This window comes from Bufo gargarizans, chromosome 3 (genome assembly GCF_014858855.1).
Source record: "Bufo gargarizans isolate SCDJY-AF-19 chromosome 3, ASM1485885v1, whole genome shotgun sequence".
Lineage (NCBI taxonomy): Eukaryota > Metazoa > Chordata > Amphibia > Anura > Bufonidae > Bufo > Bufo gargarizans.
This window is the reverse complement of record NC_058082.1, coordinates 89,343,204-89,358,009: the sequence shown is the minus strand read 5'-3', so window position 1 is coordinate 89,358,009 and position 14,806 is coordinate 89,343,204. Positions and strand designations below refer to the sequence as shown.

The 14,806-nt window shown below is 41.7% G+C and overlaps 1 protein-coding gene across 1 annotated transcript in view; it reads left to right on the top strand.

Annotated features, from left to right (window-relative positions):
* PARP4 (poly(ADP-ribose) polymerase family member 4) overlaps positions 1-14,806 on the top strand; it is a 200,755-nt gene that overhangs the window by 164,521 nt on the left and 21,428 nt on the right. Inside the window, exon 36 of the mRNA XM_044288460.1 lies at positions 14,489-14,617. Within this exon, the coding sequence (XP_044144395.1) occupies positions 14,489-14,617 (129 nt within the window). The remainder of the gene's footprint in view (positions 1-14,488; positions 14,618-14,806) is intronic.

Here is a 14,806-nt window from a genome sequence, read left to right as displayed (position 1 = left end):
CATAAAGCTAGCCGCTCACATATCATGATAGCAGACTTACATACAGTGGGATGCAAAAGTTTGGGCAACCTTGTTAATTGTCATGATTTTCCTGTATAAATCGTTGGTTGTTACGATAAAAAATGTCAGTTAAATATATCATATAGGAGACACACACAGTGATATTTGAGAAGTGAAATGAAGTTTATTGGATTTACAGAAAGTGTGCTATAATTGTTTAAACAAAATTAGGCAGGTGCATAAATTTGGGCACCACAAAAAAGAAATGAAATCAGTATTTAGTAGATCCTTCTTTTGCAGAAATTACAGTCTCTAAACGCTTCCTGTAGGTTCCAATAAGAGTTTGGATTCTGGTTGAAGGTATTTTGGACCATTCCTCTTTACAAAACATCTTTAGTTCATTCAGGTTTAATGGCTTCCGAGCATGGACAGCTCTCTTTAAGTCACACCACAGATTTTCAATTATATTCAGGTCTGGGGACTCAGATGGCCGTTCCAGAACGTTGTACTTGTTCCTCTGCATAAATGCCTTAGTGGATTTTGAGCAGTGTTTAGGGTCGTTGTCTTGTTGAAAGATCCAGCCCCGGCGCAGCTTCAGCTTTGTTACTGATTCCTGGACATTGGTCTCCAGAATCTGCTGATACTGAGTGGAATCCATGCGTCCCTCAACTTTGACAAGATTTCCAGTCCCTGCACTGGCCACACAGCCCCACAGCATGATGGAACCACCACCATATTTTACTGTAGGTAGCAGGTGTTTTTCTTGGAATGCTGTGTTCTTTTTCCTCCATGCATAACGCCCCTTGTTATGGCCAAATAACTCAATTTTAGTTTCATCAGTCCACAGCACCTTATTCCAAAATGAAGCTGGCTTGTCCAAATGTGCTTTAGCCCACCTCAAGCGGCACTTTATGTGCTCTGGGCGGAGAAAAGGCTTCTTCTGCATCACTCTCGCATACAACATCTCCTTGTGTAAAGTGCGCCGAATGGTTGAACGATGCACAGTGACTCCATCTGCAGCAAGATGATGTTGTAGGTCTTTGGTGCTGGTCTGTGGGTTGACTCTGACTGTTCTCACTATTCATCGCTTCTGTCTATACGAGATTTTTCTTGGTCTGCCACTTCGAGCCTTAACTTGAACTGAGCCTGTGGTCTTCCATTTCCTCAATATGTTCCTAACTGTGGAAACAGACAGCTGAAATCTCTCTGAGACAGCTTTCTGTATCCTTCCCCTAAACTATGATGGTGAACAATCTTTGTCTTCAGGTCATTTGAGAGTTGTTTTGAGACCCCCATGTTGCTACTCTTCAGAGAAAATTAAAAGAGGAAGAAAACTTACAATTGACCCCCTTAAATACTCTTTCTCATAATTGGATTCACCTGTGTATGTAGGTCAGGGGTCACTGAGCTTACCAAGCCAATTTGACTTCCAATAATTAGTTCTAAAGGTTTTGGAATCAATAAAATGACAACAGTGCCCAAATTTATGCACCTGCCTAATTTTGTTTAAACAATTATAGCACACTTTCTGTAAATCCAATAAACTTCATTTCACTTCTCAAATATCACTGTGTGTGTCTCCTATATGATATATTTAACTGAAATTTTTTATCGTAACAACCAACGATTTAGGCCTCTTTCACACAACCGTTTTTTTTTTTCCGTTTTGCGGCCTGTTTTTTGCGTTCCGTATACGGAACCATTCATTTCAATGGTTCCGCCCAAAAAAAACGGAATGTACTCCCTATGCATTCCGTATATCTGTTTTTCCGTTCCGTTAAAAGATAGAACATGTCCTATTATTGCCCGCAAATCACGTTCCATGGCTCCATTCAAGTCAATGGGTTTGCAAAAAAAACGGAACACATTCGGAAATGCATCCGTATGTCTTCCGTATCTGTTCTGTTTTTTGCGGAGCCATCTATTGAAAATGTTATGCCCAGCCCAATTTTTTCTATGAAATTACTGTATACTGTATATGCCATATGGAAAAACGGAACGGAAACAAAAAACAGAACAACGGATCCGTTTAAAACGGACCGCAAAACACTGAAAAAGCCATACGGTCGTGTGAAAGAGGCCTTATACAGGAAAATCATGACGATTAACAAGGTTGCCCAAACTTTCGCATCCCACTGTATTTTCATTTAGACATCTTGACTGTGGCTGCTTAGTTTGGTATAAAACTATTGACCTGACAATGATGGCGTATATTCTTTTAAAACGGCTGTCCAGGACTAGACCCCAGGAGACACAGTGTTTGGATTTACACCTTTCAGGAGTTCCACATCTAAGGAGCAACTTTTTTTTTTTTTTTTAACAAATCTCTTTTTATTGAACTTTGTGGATATGAGAAATGAGAATATACATTCAGTATACAGAGATCACCAGATAAGTAGATGAGACACAGATAACTGTACAGTCATATAGTTATTGGTCAATATATAACCTTCAGAGGCCATCTGCCTGACAATACAGGAGACATGGATCATATAGCATCATTAGCATCATAAAATATGCAAACAGCTGGTTATCTAAGTATACATGTGGAGGAAAAGATAGGGGGGGGGGGGTTTAGGGGAATCAGGGGAGGGGGTTGAGGGGGGGTATCGACCAAGATCCCCATATGTATTGAGATACATGTGAAATCAATATAGAAGACGTATAAAACTTTGAACATCCCTAGGTCTTAAGACTCATTTCTTTGTGTCTAGTTCCATTTTCTCCTTTACATGTGCTAACCACGGTTTCCATACGTTTAGGAAAGCTTTCCTAGTCTTGTTTTCTCAGCTAGCTAGCTCCTCCATACGACATAAGTTTGACATCTTATCATACCACATAGAGATAGTCGGGGGGGTCCGCCTCTCTCCACCTCAGCGGAATGAGTAATTATGCTGCCGTGATCATGTGAGTGGCCAAATTCTATTTATTTGGTCTAAAGTCTGCTTCTGGTAACCAAAGTAGTACTAATGGGGCAGATAGCTTTATCTTATTGGGACATATAATTAATAAAGTAAGTTCTATCTCTGACCAGAACTCTTTCAATTTGGGGCAGAACCACCAAATATGTGAGATGTTACCAATTCCTGATGAGCACCTCCAACATTGATCTGAGGGAGACAGATTTATTCGGTGGAGGAACTCTGGGGTCCTATACCACCTAGAAAGTGTTTTAAAGGAATTTTCCTGAATTCTGACACATTTAGAGAACCCATGTGAGTGAGCAAGAATGGAGGATCTACTGCTCTCATCTAGTTTAATGTTCAACTCTCGTTCCCAGTTTTTTAGATAGATTGGTTCTTGAGAATCTCCAGGCGTCAACAGCTGTCTATACACCGTGGAAAGACATTTAGCTGGTAGAGTGGGCAATAGTACATAGTTTTCTAGCCATGAAGGATCAGGCAGGGGCAAATGGATGGACCTTTTGAAACTAGTACAGGATTTTTCAAAATCCCAAACTTGTAGGATATTTCCCGCTCCACTAGATTTGCCAGTAATATCATTGTAAAAATCTTTATTAGCTTTGGAACGATATAGATCACCTAATCTAAAGTGAGCTACAGAGGTCCAGATTTTTGTGGCCTCTGTAGGGCGCTTTGCAAGTATCTGTGGTAGGATATGGAGGGGGCTAAGGGGGGACAGTTTATTCTTCCCCATATTTAGCGCACTAGATCTTTGACATCTATATATTGTATTTCTTATTAGTTCACTCGGTAGTTCCTGTTTATTTGGCAAGGGTGTATTATACCATAGCAGGTATTTTCTTTGTCTCCCCAATAGGGTCTTTTCCATATCAACGTGTATAGGGACCAGGTCGGGTCGTGTTAATGCTAACCACCTTTCTAGGTGGATGGCTTGTAGATATGAGTTGACATCTGGTAGGGAAATACCCCCTTGTTTCTTTTTCATAGTAAGGAGCGAGAAGGGTAGCCTAGCTTTTCTATCAGCCCAGAGAAAATTACTGAACATTGACTTCAATTTGGTTAGAAATACGACAGGTATGGAGATCGGGAGGGACCGAAACAAATATAACAGTTGTGGGAGGATGAATGTGACCAGCACGTTTCCTTCCCAACCAAGATAACATTTTCTTGGAGAAGCCTGACACAGTGGTCTGAACCCCAGATATTTGATTGCTTTAACAGGCCATTTAAAAGGGGTCATATCCTTTATTCTTCTCAACTGAGAAGGGGAGAGAGAAATCCCTAGAGCCTCTGATTTGTCAAAGTTAATCTTGAAATTAGATGCTTTACTAAATGCCTCGAAAATACCCATTACACACAGCATGGCTATTTACGGGTTTGAGATAAACAATAGCAAATCATGAGCGAACGCTGCCATTTTGTGTTCAAATGTATTTATTCTCAAACCTCTAACATTAGGGGTCTGCCTAAATTTCAAAAGCAGCGTTTCCATGGTTAGTATGAAGAGCGTAGGAGATGGCGGGCAACCCTGTCTGGTACCATTCCCAATGGTAAAGGGGTCTGACATTGTACCATTCACTAGTATACGGGCTGAAGGGGAGGAGTATAATGTGAATATCGCCTGTATAAATCTATCCGGGAACCCAAAGGATTCCAGAGTTTTCCGCATAAACTTCCAGCTCACTCTGTCAAACGCCTTTTCCGCATCTGTTGCTAGAAGGACTAGGGGCATCTTTTTAGAGTTGGCATAAGAAACTGCATGTAATACTCTGCTAACATTATGTCTTCCCTCCCTGCCCAGTACAAATCCCACCTGCTCCTCACCAATCAGGTCCGGAAGCAGAGAGGCAATTCTGTGGCTCAGCAGCTTGGCCCACCACTTCAGATCTGTATTTAGAAGAGATATGGGTCTGTAACTTCCACATAACTCCTGATCTTTCTCCTCCTTGTGGATGATGGTGATGTGAGCTTCTTGGGCTTGGGCAGGAAGGGTAGAACCATGCAGCGGGTCATTACAGAGTCTCACAAAGTAGGGAGTCAGAATATTTTTACATTTCTTATAGTAATAAATAGGCTATTCGTCTGGGCCTGGGCTTTTGCCCGATGGTATAGTGCCAAGGATCTTATCCACCTTCTCAATCGTGAAGGGTTGCAGTAGTTTGGACTTGTTGTCCACTGATAAGGTGGGTATTGTGATGAATTGAAGGAAGGAATCAACGCAGTTGCCTAAATAGTGTTGTTTAGAATCTGCCTTCAATTCTCCTTTTCTAAGTTATATAGTGACGAGTAGAAGTTACAGAACTCTCTAGCTATAGCAGGTGTTGTAGTGAGTCTCTTACCCTCTTTAGTCTTGATTGCGTGAATAAAAGTTTAGCTTTTTTGAGTGCGTAAAAGGCTAGACATCACCTTAGAGCCTTTGTCCCCATGATAGTAGTATTTAAAGCGTAACGATTGCAGTATTTTAGCCGTTTTAATATTTAACAGGTCTTTAACCTGGTGGCGCAGCGCTTTGAGTGTACATTGTACTTCATCAGTCTGTGTTGTTTTATGTAAGGTTTCTAGGGTAGAAATCTGTAGCAATAGGGAATTCAACTTCTGGGTTCTTTGTTTCTTTACTCTAGAGCCTAGGCTAATCAAATCCCCTCTAATAACTGCCTTGTGGGCTTCCCAAATTATGGGCATGGGGGTTTGAGGTCTATCATTCTTATTAAAGTACTCTTTGATCTTTTGTTCTATCTGGGTCATAGTAGTCTCATCTTCTAGAAGTGTGGTGTTGAGACGCCACAACCATACCTTTGGGGGCAAATCTTGCAGCTTCCACTGAACTTTGACCGGAGCGTGATCAGAGACAGTGGAGATTCCAATTTCTGCGCTCACAACAGAAGTGAGCGATCCATTAGACATATAGATGTAGTCCAGGCGCTGGTAAGTACCGTGGACATGCGAGAAGAATGTATAGTCTCTCTCCTCTGGGTTGAGGACCCTCCAGACATCAGAGATCCGCAAGTCCGAGAGAGCCAATTGCAATCTACGTACTTGTTTTTCGGAGAAAAGCGGTGCTTTGGAGGTGGAATCTATGGTGTGATCTATGGCTAGGTTGAAATCACCACCTAATATCAATAGGCCTTATATGAATTCCTGGAGGGTGCCCAGCATCTGTATAAACCACAGAATCTGCTTAACATTTGGGGCATATACATTGGCCATGGTGATTGTTTTATTAAGAACTTTTCCCTTGACAAACAAATAGCGTCCAAGAGGATCCGCCATCTTGGCCGTTAAGGTAAATGGTATATTTTTGCTAATGCCAATAGAAACCCTTCTAGAAGCAGAGGAGTAGGTGGAGTAGTACCAGACAGGGAAGCACTTATTACCCACGTTAGGGACACGTTGATGTCTAAAATTAGTCTGTTGCAAAAAAGAGTATGTCGGCATTTTCTCTTTTAAGAGTCTGATACACTTGGCTTCTTTTTTGAGGGATATTCATCCCATTGACGTTCAGTGAGCAAATAGTAACTTCAGCCATATTATTAGTCAACTAACATCTAGCTCGCCTAACGCAAGGATACAGAGTTGTACGCAGGTCGACACTACTTGGGAGACATGGGTAAGTATTGGTGTAAACATAGGAAGAAGGGCACAGATGCCCTAACAGTGCAAATCTGCGCAATAGTGCAATAACATTCAAAAAGTATAAGGTCGGGGGGGGGGGGGACGACCATCAGTGATATAGCCTGATATGACCAGGGACTCCACACACACCCGACCAATATGAAATTATGACAGAACCTACTCGCATCTGGGTACACAAATATGATCTGTTGCGAGTCAGGAAGAGAGCCGCTCCAGGTGAGGGAGAAGGGGGGCACTTAAAAGGTCTTGTCATCCCAGGTAGTCTCCTCTTTCTGAATGGCAACCCCGGTTCTCAGCCGGGTCAACTCCCCATACATGGATTTGCATATTGTCAGCTCAGACACAACAATTTGCTAATAATAACTATAACAGCAATGCAAACATTTTGCGAATAGATGGACTATCAGATTAGAATGCTACAGCTGGTAGCATAGTCACCTTATAAAGCTAAGCGCTAGTCCATAGGGGCCTGGCAGATTTGGCTTTAGATTAGAGAGTCCACGGTGCTGGTGAAGGCAGTTGGGAAAGGTCCTCTGCAGTAGTCGCTGGTAGCCACAACGGTATGTCCATGGGTGGTCTCTCAAGGGCCTCCCAGATCTTCGGCAGGTCGTCCGGATGGCGCACCGTAATTTGTTGGCCCTTAATTGTAGTGCTCAGGCCGAAAGGTAAGAGCCATCTCATAGGCAGCTTTTTAGCTCGCAGCTCTGTTGTCAAAGGACGTAAGATCCTCCGTTTTGCAAGTGTGCTAGCCGCCAAATCTTGAAAAATCAGGATTTTATGATTGTCCAGGAGAATGTCCTCTTTCTCTCTTGCTTTTTTGAAGATCTCCTCTGTATCCAGGTAGTTTAAAAGTGCGCAGACTGTGTCTCTTGGCGGATCACCGTCTGCAGGTTTGGACCTAAGAGCCCTGTAGGCCTTCTCGATTGTAATGGCGGCCGCATGCGTCTGACCTACCAGTATAGAAAAGATCCAGCGCACACAATCTGAAAGTTCCTCAGCTGGGATAGATTCAGGGATCCCCCTGATTCTCACATTCTTTCGCCTTCCTCTATTTTCCTGGTCTTCCAGGCAAAGGTAAGCAGTATTTAACTGTGAGCACAGGGACTTCATTTGAGCTTGCAGTCCCCTGCTATGTTCTACAATAGCCGTCTGAGACCCCATCTGATGTACCTCAATCTTTATATCTGCCAACTCCTTCATCACTGGAGATAGAGCCTGCGACAGGGAGTGCTTCAGGAAGGATCTTTTAATCGGTAGTGGGTTAGCTGCTCCCTGCGTGTCTACCACCATCTGAGTCATCCTCCTGTGTTTCGGAGCGGGCAGCGCCCGCCGCCATTTTCTTCCCTCTGACCGGAGAAGGCATCGCCTTATTCAGGAACCTTGTCAAGTCCCCTTTTGATTTCTGGGATCTCAGTGTGCCCTCCGTATCTTTGCTTCTCTCCTTGTATAGTTTGCCCATGTTTCGAGCAGGTTATTTGCTTAAAAAAGCTATGTGGCCGGGTGGTGTGATGAGGAGCACAAGGCTAAGTGTCCACCACCATGCTCGGCTAGCTCCGCCCTCTCTTAGGAGCAACTTGCACAGGCTACGTTTAAATTTTCCAAACCTGTCCCCAGATCGCCACCCTGGCAAGTGTCTAAGGATAGGTCATTAATATACACAGACTGCACAACCCCTTTAATAGGTAAACTGCACAATTCTTGTACACTGCAATAATAAACTACTGCAGCCCTCTTTGGGGACTAAAAAATAAAAAGTAAAAACATGTTTCTAAAAATATTTTTTAAAAGCCCAAATGTATAAAAAATTCTAATCAATCCCCTTTTCCAATTAGCATATAAAATAAGCAATAAAAAAATAAACATTAGGTATTGTCACATCTCAAAATGTTTAGATTATTCAAATATAAAATATCCTGGACGGCAAACACTGAGAGAGAAAAATTAAAATAGCAGAATAGCCTTTTTTCTTTTTTGGCCTCTTTGTGCCCTGAAACAAATTGTTCACACACACACAAAAACAAGCCTAGTTCAGAAGTATAAAAAGTCATTGGTGTCAGAACGTGGTGATGCAAGCCTCATTTTGATTCTTTTTTTCCCCAAAGGCTTTTATATTTATATACAAAAATATTATATGCACACTTTTGGGGGCTGTTTTTTTTATTATTGCTCTGTACTCACTTTGATCTAAAAATATATTTTTATGAAAATTTTTGAACCCCTTTTTCTGTGTAGCCTTGAAATTCTCTAGTAGCAGGCTCGGAACTTTCACTCTGTTCCATCAAGGAGCTCAGCTGATGGCTTCTACTATGACCTCCTAAACACTCATTATAGTTCAATTCATATCTCACTGATAACAATGTGGCTTAAATAAGTGGTTATGACCTTAAATTACTTTAGTAATTTAGAGAAAAGGGTTATTAGATGACTGGCACAAAGTGAAAGTACAATTCACACAGCTAGACAGTTAACCCTTTGTGACAAAACAGCGGAATATTTTAATAAAGACCATTTGAAAAAATTATTTTTAGCCCAAAAAGAATAAAATGCAATCATAAAAAAATTACCCCCTATGGTGTACAAAGCCTTTAAATATAATAAAAACAATTAAAGATTTGGTGTCTCCATGGTCATGCTGACCCACAGAATAAGGTCATGATATGATTTTTAGCGCACAATGAATGTTGCAAAAAGAAAAACACAAAATATATAAATTAACCCCCAAATTTTTTTTTAATACACCATTTGCTAAATTGTACCACTTAGGCTACATTCACACAAACGTATTTTGTTTCCGTGTCTGTTTTGTTTTTTTTGCAGATAGGATGCAGACCCATTCATTTCAATGGGTCCGCAAAAAATGTGGACAGCATCCTTTTTTTTTTTTTTTGCGGATATACAATTTGCGGTCCGCAAAACACATATGATCGTGTGAATCTAGCCTTAAAAATAGAATTTGTACTGATAAAAAACAAGACCTCATATGGCTATGTGAACAAAAAAACTCATGGTGTTAAATTGCATGTGTTTTTTTTTTCTGCTGCCCCCAAAAACACTTCAATACTGCATGTAAAAAAGGTGGCATAGGCCATCATATATATTATACTGTATATATGTATGTCCGAGCTGGACTTTCCTATGTAATGGGTCAAAATTTAGGAGACCACACCTTCATCACATGCAGAAGCTCTCATCCACTTCTTATTTTATACATACATGGAAGCTGGTCTATATACTCTCTGAAGTTCCCTACATCAAACTGTGGTTCTACTCGTCCCCACTACATTGAAGCCTTACCCTGGGTTCAGACCTGAGCGTTTCTGAGACGCGCGTTTTACGCGCGTATTTGTCGCGCGTTTTTTGCAATAGTAAACGCGCGTTTAACGCGCGTTTGTGTGATTGACTGCAGTGTTGTCCAATGAGTCTATGGGCCAAAACGCGCGACAAACGCCCCAAAAAAACCTCAAGAACTTGTTTATGCATTGGGCGTTTTACAGCGCGTTCAAACGCGCTGTAAAACGCTCAAGTGTGAACCAGGACCATAGGGAAGCATTGGTTTTCACGTGTTGAGCGTTTTACAGCGCGTTTGAACGCGCTGTAAAACGCTCAGGTGTGAACTTAGGGTTAGGGTACCACCACAGCTTAACTAACCAAGACCGCACTGTTTAGTTGGTCTGCATTGTTAAAGGCCACACAGTATTGAAGGTGCCATGGGACCATTAACGATGCAGACCGACTACACATTGCGGTCTCATTAGTTTAACAAGAGCCGGCTGCGGCCCGCACTGTACTCGACCAAATTGCAACTGTGACACGACCAAACCGTGTGCTTCTACCCGAAGTCAGTCTCCATAGTTAATGGCCCTCCATTATTGAAGGTGCAACTCCGTCAGAACAGCGCCATGTGGTCATACTCTTATAGCAGTTTGTGTAACAGGGGGAGTAGCAGGCTTGGTATGCTTTAAAAATAACTGTGGTGCAAGTAGTCTCATCTGTACTAATGATAGGCAATCATCCCGAAACCGCTATCTTCAGAAAAACTACTGTCTTAGCTATAATCCTATATTATGTTTCAAGGCCTGTTTAGAAGGCCAGACATTGACTTATAGGATAGCTACCTTCCAACTGGTGGAACCAGAGGCATAGCTTTTTTTCTGGTTGAAAGTGAATGGAGCACGTTTTTTTACGCCCCTGGCTGGTGTCGTTTTTAGCTAACATTTGCACTTGTAAGACTTGTAAGCAAATTTGCCAGGGCTAGGCCCCCCACACATCCCCACCCCATTCAAGCTCAACTGGTGTACAAGGCGCAAAACTGTCCATGCGCCAAAATTGTGTTGTACGGTCGGACAGAAAAGGGGACTTGTGACACTTTTTACGTCACAAGTCTATTAGTAAATGTGCCCCAATGCATATTACAAAAACTGTGTAGCGCTGCAAACTATGCTATTTTCTTCACTTGTGAGGTGTGGAATCAGAGTAGCTTGTTTTTGGGCTGTTACCTCTATTTTCTATATGGAATCACCTCAGGCTGCCATGTCCAGCCTGGATGGCATCAGGGGTGCCATGTTCTATAGATAGGTGCAGGTCCCAGTCAAAACACCTCTACAACCCCTTACGCTGGGTTCACACCTGAGCGTTCGCGATGGAGCGCTCTGTATGCGCGATTGTACCGGCGTTTGCAATCGCGCATACAGAGACAAGCGAACGCCCATTGTCTCGCGTTCCCGGAAGTCTATGTACGGGAACGCGTGACAAGACGCCCCAAAGAAGCTCATGTACTTCTTGGGGCGTTGGGCGTTTCACAGCGCGATCGTACGCGCTGTAAAACGCTCAGGTGAGAACCATTCCCATAGGGAATCATTGGTTCTTGCCTGTTGAGCGTTTTACAGCGCGTAGGAACGCGCTGTAAAACGCTCAGGTCTGAACCCAGCCTTAGTGTGTATGTGCAGTGGGTGTGGGGAGCAGGATCAGGAGATAAACCTGCTCCATATGCAGCATGTTTCAGGTGTCTCGAAATCTCAAAGTTAAAAGGGTCCAAATACCTCTGTAATAAAAAAAAATCTAAACAATAAAATGAAAACATACTTGGTATTGGCACATCTGTAAAATTACAAACTATTAAAAAGTTTAATAAATAGTAAATAGAAAAATCTATATGTACTCAAAATGGTACAAATAAAATCTGTAGGTCATACCAGTTTACCTGCCAAAATAAATGAAAAGATGATGTTTTTAATAAAACAAAAAAAACGTAATCATATCAAATGTATCACCGTAATCATCCACAGTTCACAGTGAGCGGGGGTAATATTATAGATTAAATGGTAGCATTAAAAATTACAACTTGTTATGCAAAAAAAAACAAGACCAATGGAAAAGTCCTCATTTTAAAATAAAAAAGAAAATGAACATCTTTGGTATCACTGCATCCCAAAATATCCCATCTATTTACATATGTAAGTATTTAATCTGTGCGGTCATAACAGGGAAAAAGATCAAAACATCATAAATATCCTAAAATAGCATCAATAAAAATTACAGCTTGCCTCTCTGTAAACAGAAACGTTTTTTTTTTTAGTTATGCATGCCAGATATGGATGAGCGAATCGACTTCGGATGCTTAATCCAAGCTCCGCACAGTATTAGAATGTATTGGCTCCGATGAGCTGAAGTTATTACTTTGTGAAGTCTTGCGAGACGTCGGGTAATAACTTCATAAATTAATTTCTACTGTAAAAAGCCATTGCACAGAACTCGGGTTCGGTTCTAAGGTAGCACCTGGAACCGAACCTAAGTTCGGGGCAAAGGTTTTTTATAGTAGAAATAAGTTTCTGTAGTTATAACCCGAAGTCTCGCGTAGTAATAACTTTTTCAACGTTTTTTTTTTTTTGTTAAGGAAATTGTCATCAATTTTACGGCAGCATAAAGAATTGTCATACACATTGATTTCCGCAGTCACTCATTATTAGCATTGCAACCCAGGCCTAGAAAAGAGTCACTGTTGCCTGAGAAGAGTCACATTTATTCATGAGCTCTTGCTCTCCCCACCTACGTGCTAATGATTGGCTCTCCTAGGGAGAAAACTAAGGCCCCTTTCACACGGGCGAGTATTCCGCGCGGGTGCGATGCGTGAGTTGAACGCATTGCACCCGCACTGAATCCTGACCCATTCATTTCTATGGGGCTGTTCACATGAGCGGTGATTTTCACGCATCACTTATGCTTTGCGTGAAGATCGCAGCATGCTCCTCTTTGTGCGTTGCGGTGCGATAATCCACGCAATGCAGGCCCCATAAAAGTGAATGGGGTTGCGTGAAAATCGCGAGCATCCGCAAGCAAGTGCGGATGCGGTGCGATTTTCACGCATGGTTTCTAGGTGACAGTCTATTCACTGTATTATTTTCCCTTATAACATGGTTATAAGGGAAAATAATAACATTCTGAATACAGAATGCATAATATAATAGTGCTGGAAGGGTTAAAAAAAATAAAAACGTTAACTCACCTTATCCTCTTGATCGCGTAGTTCCCGGTCTGTTCTTTACTAGCTGTGGGCTAAAGGACCTGTGGTGATGTCAGATCACATGCTCCATCACCATGGTGATGGACCATGTGATTGGAGCATGTGATCTGACGTCACCACAGGTGACCGGGAACTATGCGATCAAGAGGATAAGGTGAGTTAACTTTTTTATTTTTTTAACCCTTCCAGCACTATTATACTATGCATTCTGTAGTCAGAATGCTATTATTTTCCCTTATAACCATGTTATAAGGGAAAATAATACAATCTTCAGAACATCAATCCCAAGCCCGAACTTCTGTGAAGAAGTTCGGGTTTGGGTACCAAATTCGCGTGGAAAAATCGCGCATTTTCCCGCAATGCACCCGCCTCTTATCCGGGCAAAAAACATGACGCCCGTGTGAAAGAGGCCTAAGGAAAAAAGCACCAATTATGAGCAAGTGGGTGGAGCCAGCAGGAGCTCATTAATAACCATGACTCTTCTCAGGCAGCTGTGACTCTTCTCAGGCAGCTGTGATGGTTTTGATGCTGGTTCTCAGAAACCACTTACTTTAGCTCTTGAGTGACTGACTACTGATGACATGTTCTTTTAAAGTATTAAAACATAGAAAAAGCTATAGAAATTTGGTAAATTTGTTTCTTTCCCATTCCAGACCATTAATAATTTTTTCACGGCTTACTATTACATCAGATGGAGTAGTACAGTAAATGGTGCTGTTAAAAAATGCAACTTGTCTGACAAAAAAAAAAACAAGCCTTCATATTGCTACGTGAATTAAAAAAAATAAAAAAAAATAAAATGGCTCCATTGAGAAGTGGTTAAAGATAAAGTTTTATGATAATACATTCTAATTAAAGGTAGTCTGTCACCCCGATTTTGAACCATTATCTATAGTAATATATGAGTAGTACTGTAGATATGGAGTCCAGATCGCTATTTTTTATTTTCCTCCTGCCCCCAGTTCTTTCGCTGTCATTGATGAGAACTGTGTTGAAATACATTGTCGGGATTGCTGTGCATGCGCACATGAGTCCTCTCCATTATGGTAGAACAGCACAGCAGTCCGGACTGTGTATTTCAGTTCAGCATTGATCGCTGGCAGTGGGGGGACCGAGGGCAGTAGGAAAATAAAAATGAGTGATCTGGACTCCTTACCTGCAGTACTACTCGTGGGTGACAGGGGTGACAAATTCCCTTTAAATTAGTTGTTCAGGATTAGTTAAAATGATCTGCTTTGCCCCCCCCCCCCCCCCAGAAATAGTGCCACGTCTGTCCACCGTCTGTCCCTGATTTTGCAGTTCAGGCCTAATCAGTTTAGTTCCTGGAAACCCCACTAAGTGTTCTTACATAGACTGCATTTATTGTGAGAATAATTGATTGTAAATCATAGCTATCATTCTTTTTTTGTAGTGTTCTAGGAAGAAACAGGAATCAAGTTTACCGGATATTCGTTCCCAAATGTTCATGTCCAAAATGTCACGTCCTGACGTTGCACCAGTGGATAGCTTTTGTTTAGAAGAGAAGGAACCTCCATTGTCGGTACGGCTTGAGGACTAGGGCCATTTGTTATGTATTTGTGTTTGCATTACTTAATGTATTTCTGTTGCAATGTACGGTGAACTGTTCATGAGGAGAGTTGATGCATGCAGTGTTTCCAATGTACATTGATCCATTGGGCAATGCTGCTGGCGTCTACTTCTGATGGAAGTCTCCAAGGCGTGCTACACT